The sequence below is a fragment of the Vombatus ursinus genome, unplaced genomic scaffold, assembly GCF_900497805.2.
Source record: "Vombatus ursinus unplaced genomic scaffold, bare-nosed wombat genome assembly UNPS02014825.1, whole genome shotgun sequence".
NCBI lineage: Eukaryota > Metazoa > Chordata > Mammalia > Diprotodontia > Vombatidae > Vombatus > Vombatus ursinus.
Genome location: NW_020954603.1, coordinates 6903958 through 6916442, shown reverse-complemented (window position 1 = coordinate 6916442; position 12485 = coordinate 6903958). Strand labels below are relative to the sequence as shown.

The 12485-nt window shown below is 54.3% G+C and overlaps 2 protein-coding genes across 4 annotated transcripts; one reads left to right on the top strand and one right to left on the bottom strand.

Annotated features, from left to right (window-relative positions):
• Positions 1-4431: 4431 nt before the first annotated feature.
• Positions 4432-9635, top strand: PLK3 (polo like kinase 3). Of its 2 annotated transcripts, none has more exons than XM_027838239.1 (15): positions 4432-4696; positions 4881-4988; positions 5109-5225; positions 5829-5958; positions 6173-6260; positions 6647-6742; positions 6893-7091; positions 7191-7317; positions 7451-7557; positions 7847-7937; positions 8038-8121; positions 8264-8426; positions 8608-8737; positions 8904-9014; positions 9121-9635. In XM_027838239.1, the coding sequence occupies exons 1-15, from the start codon at positions 4490-4492 to the stop codon at positions 9283-9285; spliced, it is 1923 nt and encodes a 640-aa protein (XP_027694040.1). In that variant the 5' UTR covers positions 4432-4489; the 3' UTR covers positions 9286-9635. The 2 variants fall into 2 exon arrangements, with proteins under 2 accessions (XP_027694040.1, XP_027694039.1); XM_027838238.1 differs by having other exon boundaries at positions 4475-4696; positions 9094-9635.
• A 15-nt stretch (positions 9636-9650) lies between these two features.
• Positions 9651-12114, bottom strand: TCTEX1D4 (Tctex1 domain containing 4). Of its 2 annotated transcripts, none has more exons than XM_027838240.1 (3): positions 11107-12114; positions 10541-10584; positions 9651-10444 (listed from the first exon to the last, which is right to left on the bottom strand). In XM_027838240.1, the coding sequence occupies exons 1-3, from the start codon at positions 11119-11121 to the stop codon at positions 9670-9672; spliced, it is 834 nt and encodes a 277-aa protein (XP_027694041.1). In that variant the 5' UTR covers positions 11122-12114; the 3' UTR covers positions 9651-9669. The 2 variants fall into 2 exon arrangements, 1 of the variants encoding a protein (XP_027694041.1); XR_003566972.1 differs by lacking the exon at positions 9651-10444 and adding an exon at positions 10670-10745 and having other exon boundaries at positions 10447-10584.
• Between the last annotated feature and the right edge of the window lie 371 nt (positions 12115-12485).

Genomic DNA, 12485 nt, shown 5'->3' with positions numbered 1-12485 from the left:
TAGGAGAAGATGACTGGAGATGGTCCCAGATACAGTGGGACACCTTGGTCTTTTTAAGCTAAGGTCTTTCCCAGGTCTCAGTTTATCTGAGGTAACATCCATTCAGTGATTAAGGGCTAGGTAAGAATTGAGACTGTCTAGATGGTCTAGATGTTGAGATGGTCTAGTTTGCCTTCACAAAAGAATCCACCTTGGAGGGAAAGAACCTCAGGGTTTCTGGCCAAAATAGAAAAAAAAATGCTCTTCAAAATGGTTATTTATTCAAACCATTTTTTGTTTTGGCTAGGCAGTGGGGTTAAGTGAATTGCCCAGGGTCACACAGCTAGTTAAGTGTCAAGTCTTTGAGGCTGGATTTGAACTCAGGTCCTTCTGGCTCCAGGGCTGGTGCTAAAAAAATTGCTTTTTACACTCACTTGAGCCATCAAAACCAAACAATGAGCAAGACAGTCTTGGGCTGGGACCTATTATCAGCCAATCAATGAAAGCCAGAATGATTTGGGTTTAAAGGCATAGTCAGGTAGCTCCATTGGAATCACAATGGGCTTTTTCAAAGCCTGTTTTTTCAGAGCTATATTTCAAGAAAGTGTTAATAAAAACTACATGAGATAGAGAGTTAACTGTTCTAGCTTTCTGGGGGAAAAAAAAGATAAAATAAATACATAGGGGAAGGGGGGAAATCTAGCCCCCAAACCCCAAAATACCTTGTGAAGTATAAGCAATAAAAAATTATATTCCTTTGGAAAGATCACCCACATGCAAGGGTATGACTCCCACAGGGACAGAAGGGCAGAAGGAGAAGGAGAAAGAGAAGTAGGAGGAGGGAGGGAGGAGAAGGAGGAGGAGAAGGAGAAGAAGAAGAAGAAGAAGAAGAAGAAGAAGAAGAAGAAGAAGAAGAAATAGCAGCATTGCCCAACTCAAACTGTCTGGCGGTTGGGTCCCCAAGAGGAAGCTACTACTATTCACAGATTGTTGTTTGTCCTTCATTCTTGAAGAGAACCAATGACAGCATGAGGGTGATGTCTTGACTGATGAATGAATTGGATTTAAGTGAGGCAGAGCTGCACAAAGTCATCAGCATCACTGTCTCCTCCAGTCATAAGACATAGGTCCAGATGACTGGCGATGGCCTAGCAGCAGGCACTATGTTTAGTACCAGAGATACAAAAAGGAAAAAAAAAAAACAACCCATTGCCAACAAAGAGCTCACTTTCTATGGGGGAGAGACAAACATGAAAATAACTAGGTAGTAATAAATAGAGATACAGAGTAGTTGGAGGGTCTTCTTAGAGGGGAAAAAGGCACTAGCAGTGGGGAAGGACTGGGAAAGGCTGGCAGAAGGTAAGATTTGAGGTAACTCTTGAAAGAAGCCAAAGATATGAAGAAGAGATGAGGAGGGACAGCATTTCAGCTATGGGACACAGCCAGTACAAAGGCATGGTGACAGGAGATGGGGTGTTACATGCACTGGACAGCAAGTAGCTGGATCATAGAGTGTGTGAAGGCAAGTAATGTGTAAGAAGCCTGGAAATAGAGGGAGGGACTAAGTTGTAAACAACTTTAAGTGTCAAAAACATAGGATTTTCTATTTTATGTCTGAGGTAATAAAGAACCAATGGACGTACTATTACCTGACAGTGCCCCCCACCCCACCCCTCAAGACTAGTTGGCCACTCCTGGATCCCTCCCATAGTATTTCTGTATATAAGGTCCATCTTGTCTCCATTAAGGTACTTAGATTCTCAAAATCTAGCCAATAGCTCACTAATGTTTAGACTCCTTAAGAGTCTGTCCAATATGGCGGATGTTCTAATAAACCTTGTCTTTGACTGAAAAAACAAAACAAAAAAAAGAACCAATGGAGTTTATTGAGTAGGACACCGGGTTGTTATCTGTATGGAGGTTGAATAAAATAAAGTGAATGAGTAGAGATTAAAGGCAGGGAGATCAAGCAGCCGCCTACTGCAATCATCCAGGTGAGAGGTGATGAAGGTCCAGGTGAGAGGTGATGAGGGCCGCACCAAGGTGGTAGCCGTGTCAGAGGAGAGATGGTGGTGCATAGGAGAGTCATTACAAAGGTAAAATAAGCAGGCCTTGACAAGTGATTGGGTGGGAAGAAGATGAGAAAGAGTTGAGGAGTCAAAGGTGATACCTAGATTGAGAGCCTTGGTGACTGGGAAGATGCTGGTATTCTTCACATAAAAAGAGAAGTTAGGAAAAAGGGATTTTTTTTTTTTGAGGAACGAATGAGTTCAGTTTTAGAAATGTTGAAATGCCAGTGGAACATCCAGTCATTAGATAGTTATTAGTGATGCGGGACTACAGCTCAGGAGAGAGTCTAGGGCTGGAAATAATATGCAAAGAGATGATAATTTAACCCATGAGAGCTGACAGAACTCACCAAGAGTAAGACAGAAACCTTGGAAGAGACCTTTGTTAGCCTAGACAGCTCATTCTGCAAGCAGGGCACTTCTAGTCCCTCAATAAGCATTTATGAAGTGCCTACTGTGTTGCCAGGCACTGTGCTAAATGCCAGGGATAGAAGAAAGGTAAAAAACAGTACTTGCTCTCAAGGATCCCACAGTCTAATGGGGTAGACAACGTACAAGCAAAACATATACTGGACAAGTTGGAGATTATCCCCTACAGGAAGGAAGGCACCAGAAGAGGGATTAGGAAAGGCTTCCTATATTGTTTTTTATCAGGGTTAAGTGACTTGCCTAGGGTCACACAGCTACTAAGTGTCAAGTGTCTGAGGCTGAATTTGAACTCAAGTCCTCCTGACTCCAGGACTGATGCTCCATCCACTGTGCCACCTAGCTGTCCCTCTACATTGTTTTGGAAAGTACCCTGCTATTGCTTGAAAGAGACTGGGAGAGGACCGAAAGAACTCATGCCCCAAGAGAACTGAATTTAACTTATATATTTCTAATAAATAAGAATTGTAATAGACTAGCTGTAATCTCACAGTTCAATGGTAGGGCTGTGTTTCAGAGGTAAGAAGTCAAGGGTAAAAGTGACAGTCAAAGGTGACTCTGGCTCTGATTTTTCTCACTGCTAAAACATTGTAGGTTATGTAGGTTATGTTTTATTGTTAGCTAAGTTGTTACCAAACTGTATAGCAAGTTAGTTTGCTATTTTTTCAAGTTTAGGAGATTACACATTTCGATGGATCTAGAGAGATGAACAACTAGTTATGGGGGAAAGAGGATGCTCTAGTTTGTTAGGCAAACATTTGGCACTAATAAATATTGATACTATGTACTAAATGCTTAATAAACAAGGTATGGTGTAGAGCTAATGGATGAGTATGGTCTACACTAGAACCGTGTTACGTTTAAAACGAACCAAGAAACCCAAGCATTTGAGTGTCTACTCTAAGCCAGACATCATGAAACAGTCCCTTCTTTCAAAGAGCTTACACTCTATTAGGGACAACATTTAGAAATATCTTTATATACTAAATAGCAAGGTGCAATTCCAGTGAATGAACGTTTCGAGATGAACACTTGACAAATAATATAGATACGGATATACACGATGTATATATAATACATGTGTGTATAACTTTATAAATATATATTCTAATATATTTACATATACATATACATATACACAACGTAGATAAACTCCTCCCAGAGGAACCACCGTTTCTGCGCATGAACGCGGGCTGTTTGGGGTGAGAACGCCCTGAGTAGATGCTGCCTGAGCTGGAGCGGATCCGCACCCCGGCCCTGGCCCGGGCTCACCCACTTTCTGGGAGGGTGAAGCAGGTTGGGCTGTCACAGAAACTACGTATCATTTGCTTTCCTGGCTACGGCAAGCCACGTTCGCGCGTTGGCCACCAGATGGTGCTAGACGCTCCAGCCGCCAGCCCAGGTCGGCCTTAGAGGGACTCCGTGCGCCTGAGCGGCTGCTCCAGCGGCTGCAGTGCCCCCTTTGCTCGCTAGAGGGTACTCCGATCACACGACTGGATCCCAGCTCTGGAGGCGCGTGGGCTCAGGTCTCGAGGAATCACAGCATGTGATATGAGATCACGCCTTCCTTGGAGAAACAAGGATCTGCATTGCTCCCCTTCAGGTCGCTCCCCGAGCTCCCGAGGATGCCAGCTACTGGGGTTGGACTCGGGGTCTGCCAAGCAGACCCCAAGTGCACGGGGCGGAGCAAAGTCGGACTGCTGCGGGCGGATAGGCCCAGCATGAACCGCCGAGGATAGCCGCGCCCCCTTCCGCATTTCGCCAATGTCATTCCTTCCTCGGGGGGCGGGGCTCCCTATTACGTTTCCCCCCGGTGGGCGGGGCCCGATGACGCTCAGCGGCTCCTGAGAGGCGGGGGCCGGGGTTCATTGATAAAAACGCTCGGGCTCCCCGGGGTTCTAGCTGAGAGCTGAGCGTAGCTGCCAGGGGAGGCGGGAGGGCTGGCAGGAGGCCGGAGTCGCGTGCGCGGACCCCGGGGCCAGGCTCAGGCCCTCCAGGATCGCGGAGCCTCGGCCATGGAGCCGGCCGCCTTCGTCTGCCCGCAGTCCTTGGCCAGCCTGGAGCCCCGCGCTTGGGTCCCCGGCCGAGATAGTGACTCCAGGGCCGGGACCCGGGAGCCCGAGCGCGGCCGCCTGGGAGCCGATTCGCTGCTGGACCCCACCCGCCTTATCAGGGACCCGCAGAGTGGCCGCACTTACCACCGGGGCCGCCTCCTGGGCAAGGTAGAGTAGGGGTAAGGGGAAGGGGCGAGACCACGGATCTGAGCCCTGGGACCGTGGGGAGGATCTCGGGCTGTAAAAGTAGGCTCTTTGCCGTCAGGGAGGGGAGACTGAGTCAGCAATAGGGAGGCGGGGCCGGCTAAGTGAGGACCCCAGCTCCCTGACAGCCTCCCCATTCCCGATCCAGGGGGGCTTCGCAAGATGCTATGAAGCCACGGACACCAGCAGTGGCCATACCTACGCGGTCAAGGTCATTCCCCAGAGCCGGGTGGCCAAACCACACCAGAGAGAGAAGGTAAGTCAGGTGGGACGAATGTAGTTTCTAGTTGGTCTGGGACTGGTCCTGGAGAAGGGGAGGGGTGGAGGTTGAGGAGGAGGAGCCCGTGGCCAGAGTAGCCCCTCTCTCCCCTCCTAGATCCTTCAGGAAATCGCTCTGCATCGAAGCCTCCACCACCGTCACATCGTTCGCTTTTCGCACCACTTTGAGGATGAAGGCAACATCTACATATTTCTGGAGTACTGCAGTCGAAAGGTTGGGGGCCCAGCAGAGGGTTTAAGTTTCAGAGGACAAAGCAGAGGATAATTAAGGGTGCTCTTTCCTCCAACCATCCATGGAGGGGCTAGTAGGGGTGTGGGGGTGATGGTTGTTATCCAGAGGGGCTGGGCTGTCAGTTTAAACAGGGCCTGAGTCCTGACTTTGAAACTCAGGGTCGTGGCCGAGGCCAGGCCACTTTCTGGGTCACAGTCTTCTCCTATCGGAGTTGGGGCAGCTAGGCTCAAAGGGCCCTTTTAGCTCTGCTGTTCCAGCATCCTGAGAGCCGTGTGAGGACTCTCCCTTGGATAATGGGAGTCAGGGGGACCTGATCAGACCAATGGGCTGTTTTTCTAGCCTGCTGGCCTCCTGAAAAACTCCCATCCCAAACTTTCCTCCCAACCTCCCTAAAGAAAGAAAAGGAAGGCAAGTTCCCTTTTCATCCCAGAGCCACAAAGTGGCCAGAATGGGAAGGAGCTCCTTTGTTTCACAGAGAGGGAAATGAAGCCCCAAGGCGGAACAAGGGTATGAGGCTCTCTACTATGGCCCCCTACCTTCCCTAATTCCCTGGTTAAGGTTCCTGACAGTTTTCTCCCCCACTAGTCACTGGCACACATCTGGAAGGCCAGGCACACACTTCTGGAGCCCGAGGTCCGGTACTACCTTCGACAGGTTATTGCTGGCTTGCGTTACCTGCACCAACGAGGGGTCCTCCACAGAGACCTCAAGCTGGGTGAGTCTCAGGAGAGGGACCCCAGCTCAGCTGGGGCTGGGCTAGGCCCAGAGAATGTTCAGGGCCACTTCCAGGAGGGAGTTGTGTCTTACTTCCCCTTCACGGGTACCTGAGGGTGTAAAAACCAAAGCGAGGGGCAGGAGAGGGAGAACCAACCATGGGTCAGGCAGCCTGTGCCCCATCCCTAACCCCCCTGCTGACTCTCGGCCTTTAGGAAACTTTTTCATCACGGAGAACATGGAACTGAAGCTTGGGGACTTTGGACTGGCTTCTCGGCTGGAACCTCAGGATCGGAGGAAGAAGTAGGTGGCAGGGGTCTTGGGGAAGCCCCTTCTTAGCCAGAGGGGCCTGGGGGACCAGCTGGGAGTGTGGCCTTCTGTCTCTAATGGCCCTCTATTGTCCCTGGGACAAGGGGGTGTTATCTGGGACCTGGAGACAGTCTGGGTCTTTGTTCCCAGCTAGGAATGGGCCGGGCGGGGGGGGGGGGGGGGGGCGGGGGGGGACAGGCAGTTGTATCCTTTCAAACATTTCCCCCCACCCCACCCCCAAAGCACAGAGCAAGGCCTGCTGGGCTTGTGGGGGAAGGGCCAGCTGGAAGGATAAGGCTCTGGCAGGCAGTTCTAACTTAGGAGACCAAAGGCCCCACGTGGCCCTAGCTGTTTCTGAGCCCTCCCCTCTGTGCCCTCAGGACCATATGTGGGACCCCCAATTATCTGGCTCCTGAGGTGCTGCTGCGCCAGGGTCATGGCCCCGAGTCTGACGTGTGGTCATTGGGCTGTGTCATGTAAGTGTACCCCCCAAGGGGGCTTGGGCTGGGGAGAGAAGGAGGGCATAGGGCTCAGGCACTTTTGGGAAGCCAGGTCTTCCTGGGGTTGGAATAAGGCTCAAGATGAGAGCCTACTGAGCTCATGGCCCCTGGCTGCCCCCCCTCCAGGTATACACTGCTGTGTGGGAACCCCCCCTTTGAGACGGCTGACCTGAAGGAGACGTACCGTTGCATCAAGCAGGTTCAGTACAAGTTGCCCACCTACCTCTCTGTGTCTGCCCGACACCTCCTTGCCGCCATCCTTCGCCCCATGCCCCAAGACCGGCCCTCACTGGAGGAGATCCTTCAGCATGAATTCTTCACCAAGGTCTGTACCCAGCCCAGGTGACATTGCCCAGTCTGTCTCTGGAGCCTTTTGGTGCCAGGGCCCCATCTGATGCTACGGCTTCTGTTCCTCTTTTCTCAGGGCTATACCCCGGCTCAACTGCCCCCCAGCAGCTGCACCACAGTCCCTGACCTGACCCCCCCCAGCCCTGCCCAAAGCCTCTTTACTAAAGTGACCAAGAGCCTCTTTGGCCGCAAGAAGAACAAGAGTAAGTCGGATGTGATGGGCAGCAGGGAGCTGGAGAGCCATGGAGGGTTAGGGGAGGAGAGAGGAGAGGGGGAGAGCAGTGGGGAGCCCTGGGCAGAGCAGAGCAACAATGCTCTGGTGCCTCTCGTGCCCAGGTAAGACTGCCCTCCAGGAGCAGGACAATCTCTCCCGCCTCGTCAGTGACCTTGTGCTTACCTCCATCTGCCCTCAGAGTAGCTTCAAGGAGCCAAGGCTTGCCCAGGTGAGGAGGGGAGTCAGGGGTGTGGGGGCAGGTGCCTTTGGCCCTCCTGACCTTGGTGACCCAGCCTGACTCACCCCTCTGCTGCTGGGTGAAGCACCCTGGGATGAAAGGGGCCTGGCAGCGTCCAGCTTCCTCCTAGCCTAATTGCCTTTGCCTCATTAGGCCCTGGCTGTGGGCGTGACCATCATAGTCAGGGACCCCAGAGGTCAATAACAGGGAGTGGCTGGGGAGGGCTGTCTCTCCTCTTCACCTGCCCTGCCCCCATATTACTTTCTCCCTCTCTCCCCAGGAGGAGACTGATGGCGCCCCCAGCCTAGCAGAATCTGCCCCTGAGGAGGGCTCCCCCAGGTCCTTGGCAGCCATGGGCAGCAGCTGTGAGGGTGAGCTGGGGGAAGAGGGGAAGTTCCCAGGGGTGCCCTGGTTTAGGGCAGCCTGAGAAACTGTTCTGAGCCCTCATTTCCCCCCCACACACATTGCCAGGGTCTGAGGAGTGTCTGACGGCAGCCACAGTCATGGAGTCTGCCCTATGTGCCCTCCGCAACTGCCTGGCCTTCATGCCCCCAGGTACCTGGTGAGGGTGGGCAAGATCTGGGGCTGGAGGTGTCTGCTCAGGGAAAGAGGAAGGGCAGAGGGCGGGCCATCTCTGGAAGCCTGTGGAGTCAGGGCAGTCCCCTGACCCTTTCTGTTAATCCTTCCCCCTCCCCAGCCAAGCAAAACCCAGCACCCCTGGCCTCATCAGAGCACCTGCTGTGGGTCAGCAAGTGGGTGGACTACTCCAACAAGTACGGCTTCGGCTACCAGCTGTCCAGCCGGCGGGTGGCCGTCCTCTTCAATGATGGCACACACATGGCCCTGTCCTCCAGCAGGAAGTGAGTACTCCCTTCTACTGGGGAAAAATCCCTGGGTTCAGACCCCATTCTGGCTCCTTCCTACTGGAGGATTCGGGGAAGGCTATCGGTTTCCCCATATGTAAAAAGCAGCTCTGCCTACACTGTTCTCTGAGGTCCTCTCAGCTCTGACAGCAGCAGCCTGACCCCTACTTTTCCCCAGGACAGTGCATTACAACCCAACCAACACCAAACACTTCTCCTTCCCTGTGGAGGCCGTCCCTCAGCAGCTGCAGGGCCAACTTGGGGTCCTTCGATACTTTGCCTCCTACATGGACCAGAACCTTATGAAGGTGGGTCAGGGTACAGGGTGAGGTGTGAAGTTCACGCACCTGGGTGTCTTTGGGCAATTCCCTTCTGCTGCCTGGGACCTAGAGATTTCATTTGAGAAATGAAAGGTTGAGCCAAATCAGCCACCCCAGAAGAGGCCTGACCTAACCACGTATCTGTCTGCCCTAGGGTGGTGACCTGCCCAGCATGGATGAGGCTGAGGGCCCTACAGCCCTGCTCCTGCAGTGGGTCAAGACTGACCAGGCCCTGCTTCTCCTGTTAAGCGATGGCACAGTGCAGGTGAGCCAGGCAGGGCTGAGGGCAGAGGAGGGAGGGGCTGCATTGCCAGGAGAGGCCCTCACCCACCCTGACCACACAGGTGAATTTCTACCTGGACCACATCAAGCTGGTCCTGAGCGGCTGGGAGCCCCTGCTCATCACCTTTGTGACCCGGGACCGCCAGGCCCGCACTTACCAAGCCCCTCACCTGCAGAGGCTCGGCTGCACACCGGACCTCCGGCTGCGGCTCAGCTACGTCCTGCGCCTGCTTCGACAGCGCAGCGGGGCCTAGGGGGCCTGCCTGGCCGCCCTCCTGCGGACACTCGAAGGCTAGCGGGGGAAGGGGGGGGCCTTGATCACGGACCAGAGCCCCCCCAGGGCTATCTCCAGAACCTGTCCCAGCTGGCTTGGGAGGGAAGCGGGTCTGGGGGGAAGTGCTGCCCCGACTCAGGGCCCAGCCCTGAGGTTTTGAGGGGTGGTCTCCCCACTAAGAGAGAGACCTTAAAGAGCTGGGCCCCTCAATCGCCAGGGTCCAGCCTCCGGGCCTTTGTCCCGAGGGGGGTGTTGCTGCCCCTGGAGGGCTGCCCCCTCCCCCTCCCCACAGGCGTTATTTATGACAATAATTATTTTTATTTATTCTAAGCTCGGTTTATTTATTGGGCTCGCCCTGCGCCAGTCACTCACAGTAGACGCCGTGCACCACTGCCACGGCGAAGAGCGCGCCTGCGCACACAGACGCGGACGCGTGCCCATCGCTGGCGGCGTCCCAGAGCGCTCGGCTCGCCACGCGTATGCCCTGCCCCGAGCGCTGCCCGACCACCACGGTACACACCAGCTTGTAACGCGGCGGTAACAGCTCACGGACGCGCATGCGCACCAGCTCGCAGAGGCTGCGCGCCAGCGCCCCGGCCCCGCCCGCCGAGTAGCGCGCTCCTTCCAGCGCCCTGCTCAGCACTGCCTCCAAGGCGCGCTGCGCGTGCCCGGCCTCCCAGCGCGCGCCGGGGGCAGGGCCGGGGCCCAACCACGCCCCCGAGGTCGGCGCAGGGGCCCGCCGAGGACGGTGTCCCGGGAGCGAGGAAAGTGCTAGGCCCAACGAGGAACGCCGAGGTCCGGGCCCGAGGGCGGCAGCCAGCGAAGGGCGGCGCGATGGGGTCAGAACAGTCCCGAGCAGGGAGCCCCGGCGGGATCCCGACACAATGGCTCCGCGAGGCGGCTCCGCCACATTACGCAGGCGCACCGTCCCTCGTTCGTCTCCGCTACCGCGCAGGCGCGCCGGGTCCGCCGCCTCCTCCTCCTCCTCCTCGGGCCTGGCCGCCTCGGCGAGTGTTTTCCCGGCCAGGGCGAGCGGCGGCTGCCGACGAGACCCGGAGTCGTGCACGGTGGCCCCCGGCCCCGCCTCTTCTCTGAGTCTGGGGCTAGTGCGGATGTGGCCTTGCAGGACGATGGTGTGCCTGGGGTGGGGGAGGGGGTAAGGGTCGGGGCCCGGATTGGAAGTCCCGCCGGATCCCCCTTCCACCCGAGTCACTGTGACCGTGGGCAGGTCCTACCTGTGTGACCCTGCGTGAATCCCCTCTCGGTGCCTCAGTTTCTCCTGTAAAACGGGAACAATAATAGCGTCTACCTCCCAGGCTTGTTGTGAGGGGTCAAAAGATAATATTGTAAAACTCTTTACAAACCTTAGAAATGTTACTTATTTTCTGATCTGCGAAATGGAGTTGGACCTAGAATCATAGATTTGGAGCAGGCAGGAACCTGAAAGAGCATCCGTTCCAACCCCCTCAACTCTACAGATGAAGGAACGAGCCCACCAGGAGACGAATTGATGGTCTGGGGGGGTCCCACTTGACTCTTGTGTTAGGGCTCCTGTCCTGGACTAAGCCCACTTAGGTGGATTTGGGGCCCCAGAGCTCCTCCCCCCTCATCTCCAGCACACCTGTGCCCTTTACCCCCAGTTCTTTCTCTGTACCCCCCCAAGAGGAATCTCAGGGCCCCCGGAGCTCCTCCCTACCCCAAGGCTACCCTCATTTTCTAACCCTTCCTAGAGAGGCTGAGCTAGGTTTTCCCACCCCCAACTCCCAAAGCTCCCTGAAACTCCCCAGGGGCACTGAGTCACCTGCTTCTGTGTCATGCCAGGTCGGTCCCTGCTAGCTGGTCAACATTAGCCGTGGAAATGAGAGCACTGGCCCAACCCAGCCTAGGTGTTGTGTCCATTGTCGCTAGGTGATGGGGCTACAGTACATTAGCAGACCTGTCGGCTTCCACTCTCCTTTCCTCCTTCCTCCTTTCTCCTACTCCCCTGCCATCTATCCAGTCTTGCCTGAGATCCTGCTGTCCCAGAATTGCTGAGCTGGAAGAGAGGGTAGGTCATGCCTCAGAGAAGCCTGCCTGTCTAACCAATGCCTGAACAGAAGCCCTTGGTAACATCCATCTTCTGCTTAACTCCAGGGACCGGCATCTCACTGCTCACTGGGCTTAATTGGCTTCTCTGCCATCCCCTCCCACTTCCTGCCACCTTTCCCCCATCATTGCTCTTAGTTCTGCTGGGGTTCAGAGGGAGGTAGGGCTGCCTGTCTGGTGCTTTGCCAAGCAGACCAGTCTAGGGCAGCCTCTCAGACCATGAAGTCTCTTCCCTGGGGAGCAGAAGCAAACTCACAGCCTCTGGGCCTCCTGTGTTCTGTGTTCTTCAGGACCCAGTGTGTCTTAAGGGGTTTCAGGCAAGCTAAAGAAGCGAACAGACCCTGAGGAGCCAGCCAACTTTCTGCATTTACTGTTGAGGAAACTGAGGCCCCAAAAGGGAAAGGGATTTGCTTAGGGTTCATTTCCACGCATCTCCCACTCCCCAGAGTCAGCCTGGGTGTGCCCTGATTTTAGGACAAAGGACAGTGGGAATAGCCAACCCCAGCTGCCTCCTTCAAATGTCCTTGGTGTTTTCCTTTCCTAACTACAGTCACCTATTTCATCTAGTCTCCAGGCAAAGGCTGGGTGACTTTGGCCTTGGACCCCTACTCTCCCAAGCTCAAGAACACAGCCTGAGACCCTAGGAACTTGAGGAACAAAGTGTTATTGTTGATTGTCCTTTGTTCTCGAAGAAGATCATGAAGTTATAGAGGTGATGCCATGATATGCAAGTGAATTGGATTTAAGTGAGGGAGAGATGTGCAAAGTCACCAGCCTTACTTTCTCCTCCCGAGCCATCTGGGTCCAGTGGCCATATATCGATCCGGATGACTGGAGATGGCCCCCAGATGCAGTGGGAGACCTTGGCCTTTTCAGGCTAAGGTCTCAGCTTGACTGAGGCAATGTTAATTCAGTGATTAAGGTTTAATAAGAAATGAGGCAAAGAATGGCCTCTATCTAATAAAAAAAAATTGATCTGGGAGGGGAAAACGCTCAGAGTTTCTGGCGAAAACAGAAACAATTGTTATTTACATTCATTCTGAGCTAGTCAGGACCCAGTGACCAAGTAGGGCTTGGCCTGCGACCCATTGTTGG